The following is a 15,796-nucleotide window of genomic DNA, read 5'->3' on the forward strand; positions in this document are numbered from 1 at the left end:
ATGAAAAAATATCAAAATAACTTTTATTTATTTATAATTCATGTACTAATACAAAAGGAGCACAACCGTCAACAGACTGACGATTGACTTTGGGATACTATTCCCAACACAAGGAGTGCTAGAAAGTATTTGATGAGCTGAAGAGTTACCTCGACTTGCTCCCACTTTTCAACAAGCCTGAGCCAAGTGAAGAGTTATACCTCTACTTAGCAGTCTCACCCACAACAATAAGTTCAATCCTCGTCTATGAGGAGAAAAGGATCCAGAAGCCAATCTACGACATTAGCAAGATCATTTGTGATGTGGAATGAGGTGTCACGCTCCCAACCTAAGATTGTGATTCTAGGAGTTATGGCAACCGTCGCATAGTCATGGAGAACTCTCTCCACAAGCCTACAAAGCATTTCAAATATGATATCGATACATTACAATAAAATTAATAATGAATTATGTAAAATTTAACTAACTAAAATCAACTTTAATTTTTTACAAACTTCTAAAGATATTCAAAAGATCTTACATCAATTAAATCTTAAATAATAATTTTATAAAATATAATAATAAATCTATGTCTAAATTTGATTGATACTATCGATTCTCATCTCTAAACTCACTCACAAAGTAGTACCCATATCCATAATTAAGAATCTAAAAGTAAAAAAAAAAAGATAATAAGCTCGATAGCCCAATAAGTAATGAATATCTCAATTAGATATTTTAGATTTTATCATATAATATGATATTTAAAAACCAATGCCATGAGTAAATATATGAATATATTCCTTGCTAATTAATATAAATCAATTCTTTCAAATATTCATATATATACATAATCATAAATCTAATTTAAAATAAATCATATATAACTCAACAACTTTAATGACGACCACACTTATATCCTATGATGGAATCAAAATTTTAATCCATAAACCCCATCAATAGAATTCATTAAATACCAATGTATAATCCCCATTAGTAGGATTCATTAAATATCAATACATAACTCCTATTAATATGGTTCACTAAATATCAATGTATAACCTCCATTGGTAAGGTCTACTGAATAACAATATATAACCTTTATTGGCAGGATCCACTGAACATAGTTAGATTGAGAGTTTTAATTTGATGCATAAATGAAAATATCTTTATAAGATAATATATAGATCATAATTCCAATCAACATATAAATATTTCATAACATATCAAAAACCATAATATCTCAAAATAAATTATAAAATATCTCAAAAAGATGGTTCATTACTTACCTCATATATACTTTGATAAGATCCAAATAATTTTAGATGGTTTATTTCAAATCTTTAATAAATAGAATATATTGCAGAACCTACTGTTGGATATCTTCTTATTAAGATGATCATATCCTTATACAAAATCAAGTTCAATAATTAGAAAGGATATGAATAACTATAGAAAGATAGGACTAATGGATAGTCATATCTAAATGGTTTGATTCAGTCTGACTATCATAATTTTATGGACTAAGATTTGGCTAGGAGATGGTAGTTCAACATAGATCAAGTATGATCAAATTAGTAGTATCTGACAAGAACCAAAGTAGAGGTCAATATATCATTTTATGATTAGGGGTCAACTCGATTAAGTAACTTCATCAATCAAAGACAACTAAGATATAAGAATTTAATGAAGATCAGCTAAGATCGAATCTTGTGATGCTCGATATAGACTCAAATGGTGTGGATATGCTGTTCGACCTATAGGATGGTTTAAAATTTGTCTATCAAGTCTACTTAGACTTAAAATGATAGAGTTAGGGACTCTTCATTAGATTCATAAATCAAATAGAGAGAAAATATTAAAAAAAAAATTTAACAAGATAGAATATGACTAATCAGGTGATACTATCTGATATCTCAATCGATCTGAGCAAAATAATTTTATTAAATCATGATTAACTAATATATAGATGATTCAATAAAAATCATGAATGATCAAATCTAGTGGTACTTGGTCTAGACGAGATGGATGCTAGCATGCTTCTCGATGACTATAGATCAGGATCCCTTCACTAGGGTCATTCAAATTCATTAACAATCTTCTCAATGATCTGTAAACCCTAGGAGAGAGAACAATCTAGAGCGAGAAACTTATAGAGAGAGAAAGCGAAACTTTATAAAGAGAGAAAATAGTAGAAGCATATGAATAGAGAGACAGAAGGAAGAGTAAGGGAATAGAGCGAATCTCTCTCTCTTTTTTTTCTTTTTCTTCTTTTTTCTTTCATTTTTTTCCTTCTCTGGTTTTCAACCGAACAAGGGACTCTTACTCCTCATTTATTTTGGGAACAAGAGAGCATCGCCGGTATGACTGTGGCTAGTGGTGGCTAAGGCTACGGTGGCACGGCTGATAATCATCATCCGATGGTCAAAGGGGAAGAAGCAAGAAAAGCAAAGGCTGACTTTCTAAAATAGGGGACCTCTTCCTCAACCAAATCTGCCAATTATTCAAATGGAATTTTTGATTTAATGGTTGAAGAAGATGGAAAAATGGATTGATCAGAAGATTGGAGGCTTTTACTTCATTCAAGCAATGCTTCGATGAACTTTTCTAGCAAACATAGTAACAGAAGTAGATTTTGTTTAAGATGAAAATAACGAAGAAAGATGATGAGATCGATCAGCTCTAAGGACTAAAGATTGGAGGTGGAGACAAGGAAATTCTAGATTAGTCTAATTGAGGAGGAATTGAGATTTTGAAGGACTTTCGGTGTTTAATTTTGAGTGAAAATCGAACTTCCTCTGAAGGAAACCAAAGAAGAAGATGGCTCCAATTGGGAGTCTGTCCCTTCCTCAGCATATGCATCACATGCAATTTTTTTTTTTTTTGTGAACTGGGTTAGGGTATCACATGAGATACTCAAGACTTGAAAAGATGATCTTCATGCTCGTTACATCGGTAAGGAAGCTCTACTTCTATTTTCAAGCCCACACCACGGTGTTTTCCACTGACCCACCTCTGAAGACCATACTTCATTGACAACACACTTTGGGTTGGGTAGTCAAATGGGCAATTAAGCTCTCAAATTCAATATGAGGTTCCAACCATGACCTTCTATCAAAGCACAGATGCTCATAGACTTCATACTAGAGTATACCATTCCCAAAGAAGAATTGGTTGAAGCTAATCCAAAGAAGGAAGAATCTAAAGGGCTTTGGATCTTGCATGTGGATGGGTCATCTAATTCGGCTGAATCAAGAGCAAGGTTTATCCTCACTGGTCCGAAGAGTGATGTCGCCGAATATGCCCTATGCTTTGAATTTTCAATAAAAAATAATGAGGCAGAATATGAAGCTCTAGCCACTAGGCTCAAAATGGCGAAAGAGTTAGGAGTGCAATACTTGAAGATTTGTAGTGACTTACATCTTGTGGTCAGTTAGATCCAAGTGAATATGAAGCTCAGGAGGAGAATATGATAAAATATTTGTTAAAGGTGAAGGACTTAACCTCAGCATTTGAGGATTTTGATATCCAGTAGGTCCCGAGATTAGAGAATTCTTATGCCAACCTACTATTGAAGCTTACAACTTCCACACCGGCCGACCTACATAAGAAATTTTTTTTGAAGTCTTAAAGAAGCCTAGCATTGGGGAACTCAATTTGGTGCTATAGGTTGATGCCCAGCCGAGCTGGATTGATTTCCTAGTCTGCTACTTTCAAGATGGGATGCTTCCAACCAACCTGAAGAAAGTTCGGAAGATAAAGCACCAAGCACCATATTATGTCCTCTATGAGGATAAGATGTATAAGTGGTCATTCTCCTTGCCTCTCCTCAAGTGCCTACACCCATCCGAGGTTGACTTGTATGGAAAGTGTATGAAAGGATATGTAGAAATCAATTGGAGGATAAATTTTTGGCCCACAAGATACTTCAGCAAGAATATTATTATCCGATCTTATAGTAAGATGCTGCCATACTGGTGAGAAAATATGGCTGGTGTCAGTGGCATGCCAGTATACAGTGCCAACCTATTGCACACTGACCCCCATTGGTGCCCCTTGGTCCTTTTTGCACAGTGGGGAATGGACGTCCTTGATCCCTTCCTGTAGGCATCAGATCAGTGGTAGTTTCTGCTAGTTATCATCGACTACTTCATCAAGTAGGTCACGACCAAATCTTTAGCCCGCATTATTGAAGAAAGAGTAAGGGACTTCATCTAGAAGTCCATCATATGTCAGTTCGGCCTTCCTCGTGTACTGATAACAGATAACAGTTGACAATTCAGCAATGCTCAATTCATCGAATTTTTTTAAGAGCTAGGCATCATCCATTATCTTACCTTGGTAGATCATTCTTAAGCTAATGGGGAGGTTGAGGTAACTTACTAAACTCTTTTATAGGGTGTGAAGATGATTGGATCGGGCCAAAGGATCTTGAGTGGACGAGCTTCTTCATATGCTCTAGGCCTATTGGACTACCCAATAAATTTCTATCGACGAAACCTTTTCAAACTTGCCTTTAGGTTGGAAGCTATGATCCCTCATGAAATCAGTCTCCCATCACCCTGCCTAGAAAACTTTGACGAGCAAAGTAATTCAGAACAGCTTAGGACAAATCTAGATTTACTCGAAGAGATCCGGGAGTGAATTAGATGAGAATGGTAACCTATCAACAAAAAATAGCCTAATTCTATAATGTTTGACTTAAATAAAAAATGTTCAAGGTCGATGATCTGATGCTAAGAAGAGCCAAAGTGTCTCAATCAGGAGTCCAAGGGAAGCTCACCCAAATTGGGAAGGACCCTATCAGGTAGATAGGGTTATCAGGCCTAGGACTTATCATTTGAAACAGCTTGATGGAATCTCATTGCATAGGACATGGAATTTAAAAAACCTATGGAAGTACTATCATGCAATGGCCTTTTACTTCAATGAAAAGTAAATTTCTTTCATTGAGCCTTGTAAGATAAATTCATGGATCAAACTGGATCCATAACGACTAAATCAAGAATCTCAGATAACCAAGAAGTGAGGGATAACCCTAAAAGAGAACTTTCGGATAGCCTCTCATCCATAAGATGAACTGAGCTAAAAATCTTGACTATTCGAGAAGCGAGAGGTAATCTCTTAAGAGGATCCTCAAAAGTTCTAAAATCTTATCCATGATGATCTGAATCGAAGTCCTCAAACAATCAAGAACTGAGAGATAAACCCATAAAAGGATTCTAGGATAGCTCTTTGTTTATAAGATGGGCTAAACTGAAAATCTTGAGCATTCGAGAAGCAAGGGGTAACCCATAAAAGGACTCTTAAAAGCTCAAAACATCAACAAAACCAACCCAGTCCAAAGTAGCCTTTTATCCTGAGATGAGCCAAGCTACGAAACTTGATAGTTCGGAGAAGGGGAGCCCCTAAAGGAAACCCTTAAAGAGAAAAGTGCCTAAACATCTCGATCCTGAAGGAAAAAGTACCTGAACACCTCAGCCTACACTACCTGACCTAAGAAATATTAAGTCGTTATCCAAATATGATCTGTGTGAAATGAGGCCACAATTTATATAGATCGGATGCCTAACTTAGAGTCAACTTTGGCTAAATGCTACCGAAGAACAACTTAAGCCATCAAACTATACTGAAGCATATCTTTAAGGTTAGTAAGATAGTTCAATGTCCAAGAAAATATAGACGATGAATTGAAGAAAAGATGCACTTCATTAATTTTGACAAAGATTGGCATAACCAACTATAAAACTTGCTCAATAAATACTGAACTGATCTTTATATAGCATAAAAAAGAAAAGATGGAAAAGAACCAACAAAATGAGACAATTCTAAGCCTCGAGGGTGGCAACATCCTTGGCTTGGGAAAAAGCATCTTCAGCAACTGGAGCAATGACGGTATAGCAGTGGCAACCTTGGGTCACGAGGGGGGTGGAACCTTGATAAGGTCAGCATCATCTTCGTCCTCATCCATGAAAGAGAAGTCCAGTTTGGGAAAGTGCTCAAGGACCTTCTGCCGGCATACTCCTAGGCTAGCGATGTAGGACTTTGTGGCATGGTTGGCCTTTCTTTCAGTGAAATCCTTGGAGGCTCCTAATGCCTCCACCATCTGACGATCTGCCTCGATAGCTCCTTGACTTTCTTTTCAGCCTTGGCAACCTTCTCCTAAGACGTCCACCACCTCTTCTTTCTTGAAGCAAGCTCTGTCTCAGCCTTCTCAAGTATATCTCTCAAATGCTTCATCTCGGCTTCAACCTTGGTCGGGTCTTCTTCTCAGCCTCCTTCACCTCGGAGGCCCTTTTTTCAGCTACCTCAGCTCTACAAAGAGCCTTGGCCACTCCCAATCTTGCCAACTTGGCCGATTTCATGAAAATGGTTAGATAGTGAATGAGTTGTAAGAAAAAAAAGAGACAAGAAAAAAAGGAGGTCAGTTAGTCCGAAGAAGCAATAATAAATAACAAGCATGATAAGGGAAAAGAATCGAAAGATGACTTACTCGGATGAGCTATTGCTGAATCAAGGGTGCTCAAGAATTGATTGTTGAGGAAGCTCACTGGAGCATCACCGAAGAAGTTGGAGTAGCTGGACCATTGTCGAAAATCGCCCGCCACCTCAGAGGTCAGAATGTCAGAATAGTGAAATGATAAAGGTAAAAATGATAGGGACTGGGCCCCGATTTATAAATACCTTAGACGGCATTGATGATGCATCGGTTCGGCTAGGCCTATTGGATTGCCGACACCTAGTGTGCTTTGATTGGATGGACCAACCTCTCATAGATAGCCAATCAAAAGGTGTGATGCTTTATATGGAACAACAAGGGTGTGACACGTGTCCCTCACAAAGCTAAGAAAGGTGAATTGAACTACTCTCTTCATTCGATCTAATTCTAGCCTGGAGTCAAAAGTGGGGGGATTTGATATGGGGAGAAAAATTTATCTTGAATGAGCCAATGTGCTAGGTACCTTGGACAAAGCTGATCTTTTGTCTTAAGCAAACTGAGGTACTTTCACGATCGAGCAAACTATGCAAAATTGGAGAAATCCCAAAATCTACAGTAATAGCTTGCCATAGTAGATAAAGCAAAATATAATAGACATATCCCATCTGATAAAGCAAAAGTAACAATCCGATTCTCTTTTATCCTTAGGGTACCTTTGTCCTACTTATAAATAGAGGGCCAGAAGGGACCATCAAGATATGCTCTTACTTTTGTCTCCATTCGCTTCTTTTTTTTTTATTTCCTAATTTCTGACTTGAGCATCGAAGGATCTCCATTGGAGCCAACTTAGATCATAAATTTATTTTGCAAGTCAAGCCGTTACAGTTTAGTGCCAACTACATTCTTTCTCTGACTGGGTCGACCTTGGCCAGAAGACCAGTGGCAACACATGGTAATCCATGCCAAGCAATTTTCTACATTCCAGAATAACTTGTAAGCTCACGACCGTATGATTACACTTCGGAAGCGGCTTTCATATTTATGTTCAACATGTGCCCGCCTCACCATGAGTCCGCTAATAGCTTTAGTATTATTTGTATCATCAATCTCAAAAACTGCAGTATGTTTTATCCTTACATAGTGTAACCATAAACTTAGAAGAGTTTAGGAGGCGGTCCTCTGTGTCACCGGTGAAGGTTCAATTGAGTGGTCTCCCAAAAGAATGGTTAAGAACCCGTATGGAGCTCCATTGCATTCTTGATGGATATGCATGGGAACTCAAGAGTCAGTGTCAATGTATTAATTTCTTGTCGACTTCTCGTTGATCTCCACCCTCCATCAGTGTATGGCAAAAGGAGTGCAATCTTCAAGGAAATTCCGATCTTGGCAAGTTCAGATTAATATTGATGAACCTGCCAAGCTACACGGGAAAGAGAACTTGGACAGGCGCTGACACACTTGCTTCCAACGCCACAAATCCTCACGTGACATGACCAACGCTAAAGTGTATATATATATTCTATATGTTTCTCTCTGTCTTATTTAAGAAAGTGCAAGATCTTCTTGTCACAATAAAATAGATCAAGCTTCTCGGTCTCACTGGAGAATCTCCAACCAAAAGCAGCAAAAGTGATACATTGGCCTCCATTACTACCATCTGATTCCTGCTGTAGTCATGATATATTTATATATATATATATATATATGCTCATATGCTTCCGAGACCATTCCATGCAAAGATGGCATGAACTAACCTTTCTCTTTAACCCTTTCTCTTTTTCTTTATTTCTTTTCCTTTTCCTTTAAAATTGTCTAGTTGTGAAGCAAGGCATTTCGCCTCCCATCAGCCCTATTAAAGCCCCCAGCTCCACCACCTTCCTTCAGATCACTCGGAACCAAGAAGACTCGCAGTGCATTGCTCCATTATCCTTGTTTCCACCCAATGGCGAGCGTTAAGGTGTTCGGCTCCCCGACTTCATCTGAGGTTGCAAGGGTGCTTGCTTGCCTCTTCGAGAAGGATGTCGAGTTCCAGCTCATTCGCGTCGACACCTACAAGGGCCAGAAAAGGTTGCCTGAATACCTCAAGCTTCAGGTGATCGCTCTAAATATACATGCATACATCCTATATATAGCATAGCATTATTTTCACTCAAGCATAACAAATACCAATCAATTCTATTCTGTGTTACAGCCCCAAGGCCAAGCGCTCACATTTGAAGACGGGAAGATGACCCTCGTCGGTAAGTGAAACACGCACCGGCTACTTGGCTAATTAGTCAGTTGCATCTTTACAACCTTAACATGGGGTTGATTGCAGACTCTAGAGAGATATGCCGACACATTACGGAGAAGTATGTCGACCAAGGGAACAAAGATCTTCTGGGGACCGGCACGCTCGAAAGGGCATCGATCGAGCAATGGCTGCAGACCGAGGCTCGCAGCTTCGACCCCCCGAGCTCTGCTCTGGTGTTCCACCTGGCATTTGCGCCGCTCATGGGGCTGGAGCAGGACCAGGAGGTGATCGAACAGAGCAGACGGAAGCTGAACAAGGTGCTCGACATCTATGAGAAGAGGCTGCAGGAGACCAAGTTCCTTGCCGGGGACAGGTTCACGCTTGCTGATCTCTCCCACCTGCCCAACACCCAGCGTTTGGTGTCGCACAACGGGTGTCGCCAGTTGATCACATCCAGGAAGAAGGTGAGCAAGTGGTGGGAGGAGATATCGAGCCGCCCGTCGTGGCGGAGGGTGGTGGAGATGCAGCAGGAGCCAACGCCGGTTATATAAGGTTCTGAGATGCTACTACTGGTGGCATTGAGATGGAGTTGTGGGGTTGCTCTTTTTGCTTTGTTTCAGTGTGTTTGAATAAGTGCCGATCCTCACTTATTGTGTGTCTTGGCGTTGTGCTTTTGCTCATGTTTGTTTGTTTTGGGAGTCCACAAAGTTGTCAAATGGCCCTGTGCCTGTCTGAGGTTTGTTTTTCGTAGTGGGATTATGTGTGGTTGGATGATGGATATCATATTATTTGGTCTATATCCAAACATTTGGGTGCACCTGTAATAAAGCAGCTCCTTCGCAATAGCATCCAAAGGTTGAAGTCGCTTTTTGAAAGTAACTTTTTCTTGGTTTTTTACAGATTTCATCGTCTATCTGAGAATACTCGCATTGCTTGCTTGTAAAGTGCCATAACTTAGCAGAACACAGTAAATATGTTGTAACCTTATTGCTTACCAGTCATGAACGTCGCAATGTAGCTAACTGACCACAGACAATAACATGAAAATTGGGTTGCATATTGGATGGACCAAGGGCCAAACTTTGAATAGTTTGGGCTGGGTCATTGAACCAGCCATATTGAATTGATATCCTCAATTCCAGTTCCAACCGTAGTTAATTTAGCAAAACTTTGATATCAAAAAGAGAATAGAGAGAGGACGAAGGAAGACTTTTGGAAAGAGAAACTTGCTGAGTTCATACTCATTCACGAGGATACAGACCCCTATGTATCTAGATCTTCTCAGCTATCGATGGTATATGAAATCTGCTATACATTGTATATATACAATCGGCTACACATGATATATACAATATATGCCGTAGATTAGGGAAGAGATCTGCAATTTGATCATAAGAGGAGACACGAGTTTTATCTTGTACAAATTTTTGAATATAATGTCAGTCCATCTGTATATCTTTAATTTGTATATATTATGGTGAATAGAATTGGTAACTATTCGAATGGCACTTGTATTATTAGTATAAAGAGTGTTGTTGTTGACATCATGACATGACATACCAAATTCCATAAGATGTAAGATGTCAAGGAAGCAAACAAGACCGAGATTCAGATTTAATGAAAGACTTAGCAATTTGATTTTACTTCTTACATTTCCAAGATACTGATGATGAACCGAAGAAAACACAATCAACCAGTGATTGAGTCCCAGTACCGAGACAACTCAAATGGTCTACATCTGGAAAGGCTGTAAAAGCAATGGAAGAATCTAAAAGAAACAACAAACTATGATGGACCTTGCCTTTAAGTTGTCGAATGATACGAGAAAGTGCTGTAAGATATAGTCATCGTAGATCATAAATAAATTAGCTTATAAGTTGAATTGCAAAAGATCAATCAATCTGGCCAAGTAATGGTAAGATAGATAAGACTTTGTACAAGATACCTACATAAAACTAGATCCGAAATGGACTGTGTTATAGCCCAAAACCCGTTTCAGCCCAGCAGATCAAAGCCCAAAACGAAAAAAAAAAAAAAAACAGAAAACAGAGGAATTTAGAACCGGGAAGAAGACTCCCGATAGGAGTCTCCTTCTCCGGCTAAATCCGAGCAAGAATCGAACTCCTAAGACCCTTTGGAGTCCTAGGAGTTCCTATAAGAAGATCCCCTCTCTTTAGAATCGATTCATCGACTCTTTTCCCCCTCTTTTTCTCTCTGATTTTCCCGAAGAAGAGCCGCACAGTTGGGTTCTCGCCGTATTTTCTCTCCGACGAGGTCCCAAGAGGCCGAGGTAAGTTCTTCTCTTTTTTCCCTCTTCCTTCCTCTTTCTCCCGTGCGTTGTGCGCGGTGGCCGGCGATGAACGTCGCCGATTTTTGGGTCGGGAAAGACCCCTGTTTTTTTTGGGCTTATTTTTCCGTGAATCTCCGGCGCCGGCGATCGGATTTGATCGCCGGCCATGTTTCCTCCGTGATCGGAGGAGATGGCCCGTCGGCCGCCGGCCTCCGCCGTGGCAGCCGCGGCCCGAACGGCCGTTCAAGGCCTGAGGACCAAGAGTCCTCCGTTCCGGCGCGGGAGAAGAAGAAAAGAAGAAGAAGAAGGAAAAGAAAAAGAAAAGAAAAAGAAAAGAAGAAGAAGGAAAAGAAAAGAAAAAGAAAAGAAAAAGAAGAAAAAGAAAAGAAAAAGGAAAAGGAAAAAAAAAAATAAAATAATAATAATATAATAATAATAAATAGGATTTTTCTCCTCTCTCTTCCATGAAGAAAAAGAAAAGAAAAAAAAAAGAGAGAGAGAAAAGAAAAGAAAAGAAAAATCATTAAATTAATTAATAAATAATGATATAAATAATAAAATATGAGAAAGAGAGTTTCTCTCTCTTCCCTCTCTCTTCAGCCTGAACTGGTATTTTCTCTCTCTAGAATTGGACTTTCTCTCTCTAATTTCTCTCTCTAGAATTCTCTCTCTAGATTCTCTCTCCTAAGATTTCTAGAATTTTGAGAAGAATGATGATGAATTTAAATGATCCTCGTGATGGATTTTTGATCCGTGATCGTCGGACGGTACACTGACATCCACTTTGATCAGATCAAGTATTTTTAGATTTTATTTCTCACGATCTTATCGAATTGTCCACATGATAATTTTAGCATGATTTGATATGATCGATCAGAATTTGTTGAATCATATTGTCTGAAGAATTCAAGATGGATTTTCTCTCTCTAAAATTTTTTCTCTCTAGAATTTTTCTCTCTAAAATATTCTCTCTCTTGATTGATTCTCTCTCTAAAAAAAAAGATTAGTGAATGAAGAAATTTCTTTTAATAAGTCTGATCTGATTTTAATGAAGAACCCTGATCTATGATTGTCAGACAGCGTACTGGCACCCACCTTAATCAGACCATGAATCTTTAGATTTGATCATTCATTGATCCCGATCTAGTCATGACTTGATTTGATCATGTTGATTTCACCACTCGAGATATTGGACCAATCGTAATGTTGGATTGTGTCACCTGATCAATTCGAATTGTACCTCATGAATTCTCTCTCCTCTGATTTTCTCTCTCCACTTGATTTTATGAAATCGATGAAGAAACCTCGGTCCTATCACTTCGAATCCGATTTGATCTGACAGTCAAACTTTGGATCGTTTAGGTCCTAATTAGATTTTGATTAGATGAAATTAGATGATCGGACCCAATCAAACCGTTGAAATATAGTATTCGTATTCTTTTTAATTATTGAAATTGATTCTGTATAGGATTGTGGATATTTGATCATGGGATATCGCGATATGATCTACGAACAGAATTTTTGGAAGAAAATTTATAGAATTATGTGGATTTATTGGAATACGTTTGAGGTAAGTAGTGTTTACTTTTACTAATTTATCTGGTATATTATGAATTAAATAAATTTATGCATGCTTGCGATTGAAATTATTTATTGAAATAATTATTGAAAATTATTTATGATGAAAGTTAATTGTAGAAAATTATTTATGATTGAAGTTATTTGTTGAGCAATTATTATGATGATATATGATCTCAAAGAATGTTATAATTGATTTGACTCGAATATCAATTAATTTTATTATTCTTGAAAATAATATATGAATTGAAAGACAATATGAAATTGACAATCTGACTGTGTTGAGGACCCCGTCAATGGGGGCATATACGTTGGCAATTGACTGTCCTGAGGATTTATGTCGCCAGTGAGACCAGCGACATGTCGCCAGATAGACCAGCGACAAAACCGCCAGTTAGACCAGCGGTTCCAAAGGACTTGGCTGCCAGATGATTCGCAGCCCACCGCAAGCAGATACGCGGTATTATGACCCTGCCACAAGGATAATTGGTCATAGTCATGGTTGGTAAGAAGAATTTAAGAAATTGATGAATTTAAGAAGAAAAGCATAATTGGAAATTATGATGAATTGACTTTTATATATGATTGACAGTATGAATATGATTTCATGAAATTACATATTGATTTGTTATGCATAGTATTATTTGCCTGATTATTCAGTTAAAGGTATACACTGCTTACTGGGCTATATAGCTCATGATAAGTTTTATATTTTTCTTACAGATCAGAAAATTAGCATGATGCGGGATTTCGGTTGGGAGAGCGATTAGAGATGGAGTTAACTCATTGATTTAGGATTTTCTCAGAATTGATTCAAGACCTTTAGTTTTGTTTTTAGTATTGACTTTGTCAGACAGTTACTTTCTCTTGAACACTTAGTTTTGATTTGTTATTTGAACCAAGGTTTGATTATTGAATAAAAAAAAAATTTATTTAACTGTTTGTGAAGATATCATGATGAGATGCCTTGCATGCTTATGGGAAAAGTATTCTATAAGTATGCGGCGGTTGCCATGACCCTCGATTCACAATCTCGGATCGGGGGCGTGACAATTAATATGGTATCAGAGCATAAGTGAATGAATTATGAAACATAGAATCAGATATAGAATGGGTGTAAGTGGATAGACACCAGGGACATTATAGTGTAGATCTTTAATGATTGTAGTGGGAGAAATATTTATAAATTTTGATTAAACATTGAGATTATGTATAAAAGGATCATAAGAGATTATGACATATGAAGTTTGAAATATGATGGATGATCTATAGATCATGATATGATTAGTTAGATCTTGATCGAAAGTAATCACAAAAGGATTGATATAAAATTTTATTGTGCATTATGGTTATTAATTTGATCATTGATTATTCAAGTGAATCGTAAGTTCAAATTCGATGTGAGAATAATACTATGATATTACTTCTAGTTGAGAAGCTGACTATTATTAGCAAGATAAAGACTTGACGATAAAATTTATTCCAGAATGGGCTAAGAAAGTTTTTTTTTATGATGCTTGATTGGAATATTTATCGAAATTGAATTTGATATGTGGATTATATATAAAGTGGCATATTAGGATGAATGTATATTTGAGGATATTGCAAAGAAACCTATTTCTTATTGATGAAATCGATTATGAGGTTGTAGAATATTCATCGTACTGGAATCTTTAATCATCATCCTTAGATCTAAATAATGGATCTTATTATGTCTCTTAGAGACTACATGATGTGTATGAAATTTTAATTTATAAAGACTTCGTATCTAAGTTGATCAAGAGATTTTCTGATATTATTGTTGAGATTGTTAATGAAAAATTGATATCTTCAGATTAAGATAAAAGATCTGATTTATATTTATCTCAGGTTAAGAGATCCATGTGAATTTAGAATTTAAAAAAATTTTGGATTTAGGAATTGATATGGAGTTCCTTTGCTTTTGTTAATGAGGTCCCTATTTGAATCTACTATTAAATGAAGATTTGATTTTTTTGAAGCTTGTATGATTGTTATGAAAGGATATTTAATAGATATTGAAGATCCTGATGATAGAAATTTTAGAAAAAAAAAATAATGATTTGAAATTCATATATATTCAGATTATGTCCAAATTTGGTGGAGCATCGAAGGATTTTTCTCGTTGATTTGACTTATAAAGATTTTTGATTTGAAAATTATCGAATTGAAGTGATATGAGAATTAAGATTTGATTCATATTGATTATAGTAAATCTATATGATGGTTTAAATATGATATTGGGACTCAAGGGTTAATCAAGATTATTGTACACCAGTAAAAGTATGAATGAGAATCGAAAGTTAATCTTTGACTTCAATTGAAATTTAAAATTTTAGATTCTTTTCTATTGATAAGATAAAGAAATAATTTGATTAAAAAATTTTTTTGATGAAGCTAAGAAATTTTGATTGTTAGATCAGAGTGCGCAGCGGAAGCATGGTAATCTGGACTACTTTGAGTAAGTCAGGAATGTTGACCCTTTGAGTTAAAAAATTATGATAGATGATATGGTTTGATATAGAAATTTATGATATTAGAAAGAATAATATTTTAAAATTTGAATTATTTTAGATATCCTAATGTGACTTTTTAAAAGTAGTGCTTCCATCTACTATGCTACAAAAATAATTAGCATCCTAATTCTAGGATGAGTGGACCTTTGATTTTAGATTTAGAATATTTAGAGATAAATTTTTTTTTCTATCCTAGAATTAAATTTTATAATTCTCTAATTACTAGAAAGAACTTGAGATTGTTTATCGAATGATGATTTTGATCTTAGATTATTATACTCAAATATTTATCTTCAGGGTATAATGAAATTTGAAGTTAGAATTCTTTTGATCATTATTATTTCTCTGACTGAATGGAAAAGATTGAGGTTATCTATTGATATTGACGATTGTTCTACAAAAGATGTATTGGAGTTATTTATAATTTAATTTGATAATGAATCGATTAATTAAGAGTTGTTAATGTTTAGATAAAGAAAATTGATATATTTACTTAGAATAGAGATATTGAAAAATATAGTTTTGATTTAGATCAAATTTTGAGTTATTGATTTTTATTATGGAATGACTTAATGATAAAATTTGCTTTAAGAATTAGAATATTTAAGAGTTGAGGGTTTGAGTAAGAGAATTTCAATGACTAAAAAATAGTGATATTGATTTCAAATCAATAATGGTGATATTGATCTTTATGAAATGACTTGATGATGAATGAAGTTCTTATGCAAGAATAGAGAAATTGA

At 36.3% G+C, this 15,796-nt stretch overlaps 1 protein-coding gene across 1 annotated transcript; it reads left to right on the forward strand.

Moving 5' to 3' along the window:
• Positions 1–8,270: 8,270 nt before the first annotated feature.
• On the forward strand, positions 8,271–9,432 carry LOC105061212 (glutathione S-transferase F10). The gene is made up of 3 exons (XM_010945196.4): positions 8,271–8,510; positions 8,610–8,658; positions 8,736–9,432. The coding sequence occupies exons 1-3, from the start codon at positions 8,361–8,363 to the stop codon at positions 9,200–9,202; spliced, it is 666 nt and encodes a 221-aa protein (XP_010943498.1). The 5' UTR covers positions 8,271–8,360; the 3' UTR covers positions 9,203–9,432.
• The last annotated feature ends 6,364 nt before the right edge of the window (positions 9,433–15,796 follow it).

Source organism: Elaeis guineensis, chromosome 11, assembly GCF_000442705.2.
Source record: "Elaeis guineensis isolate ETL-2024a chromosome 11, EG11, whole genome shotgun sequence".
Taxonomy (NCBI): domain Eukaryota; kingdom Viridiplantae; phylum Streptophyta; class Magnoliopsida; order Arecales; family Arecaceae; genus Elaeis; species Elaeis guineensis.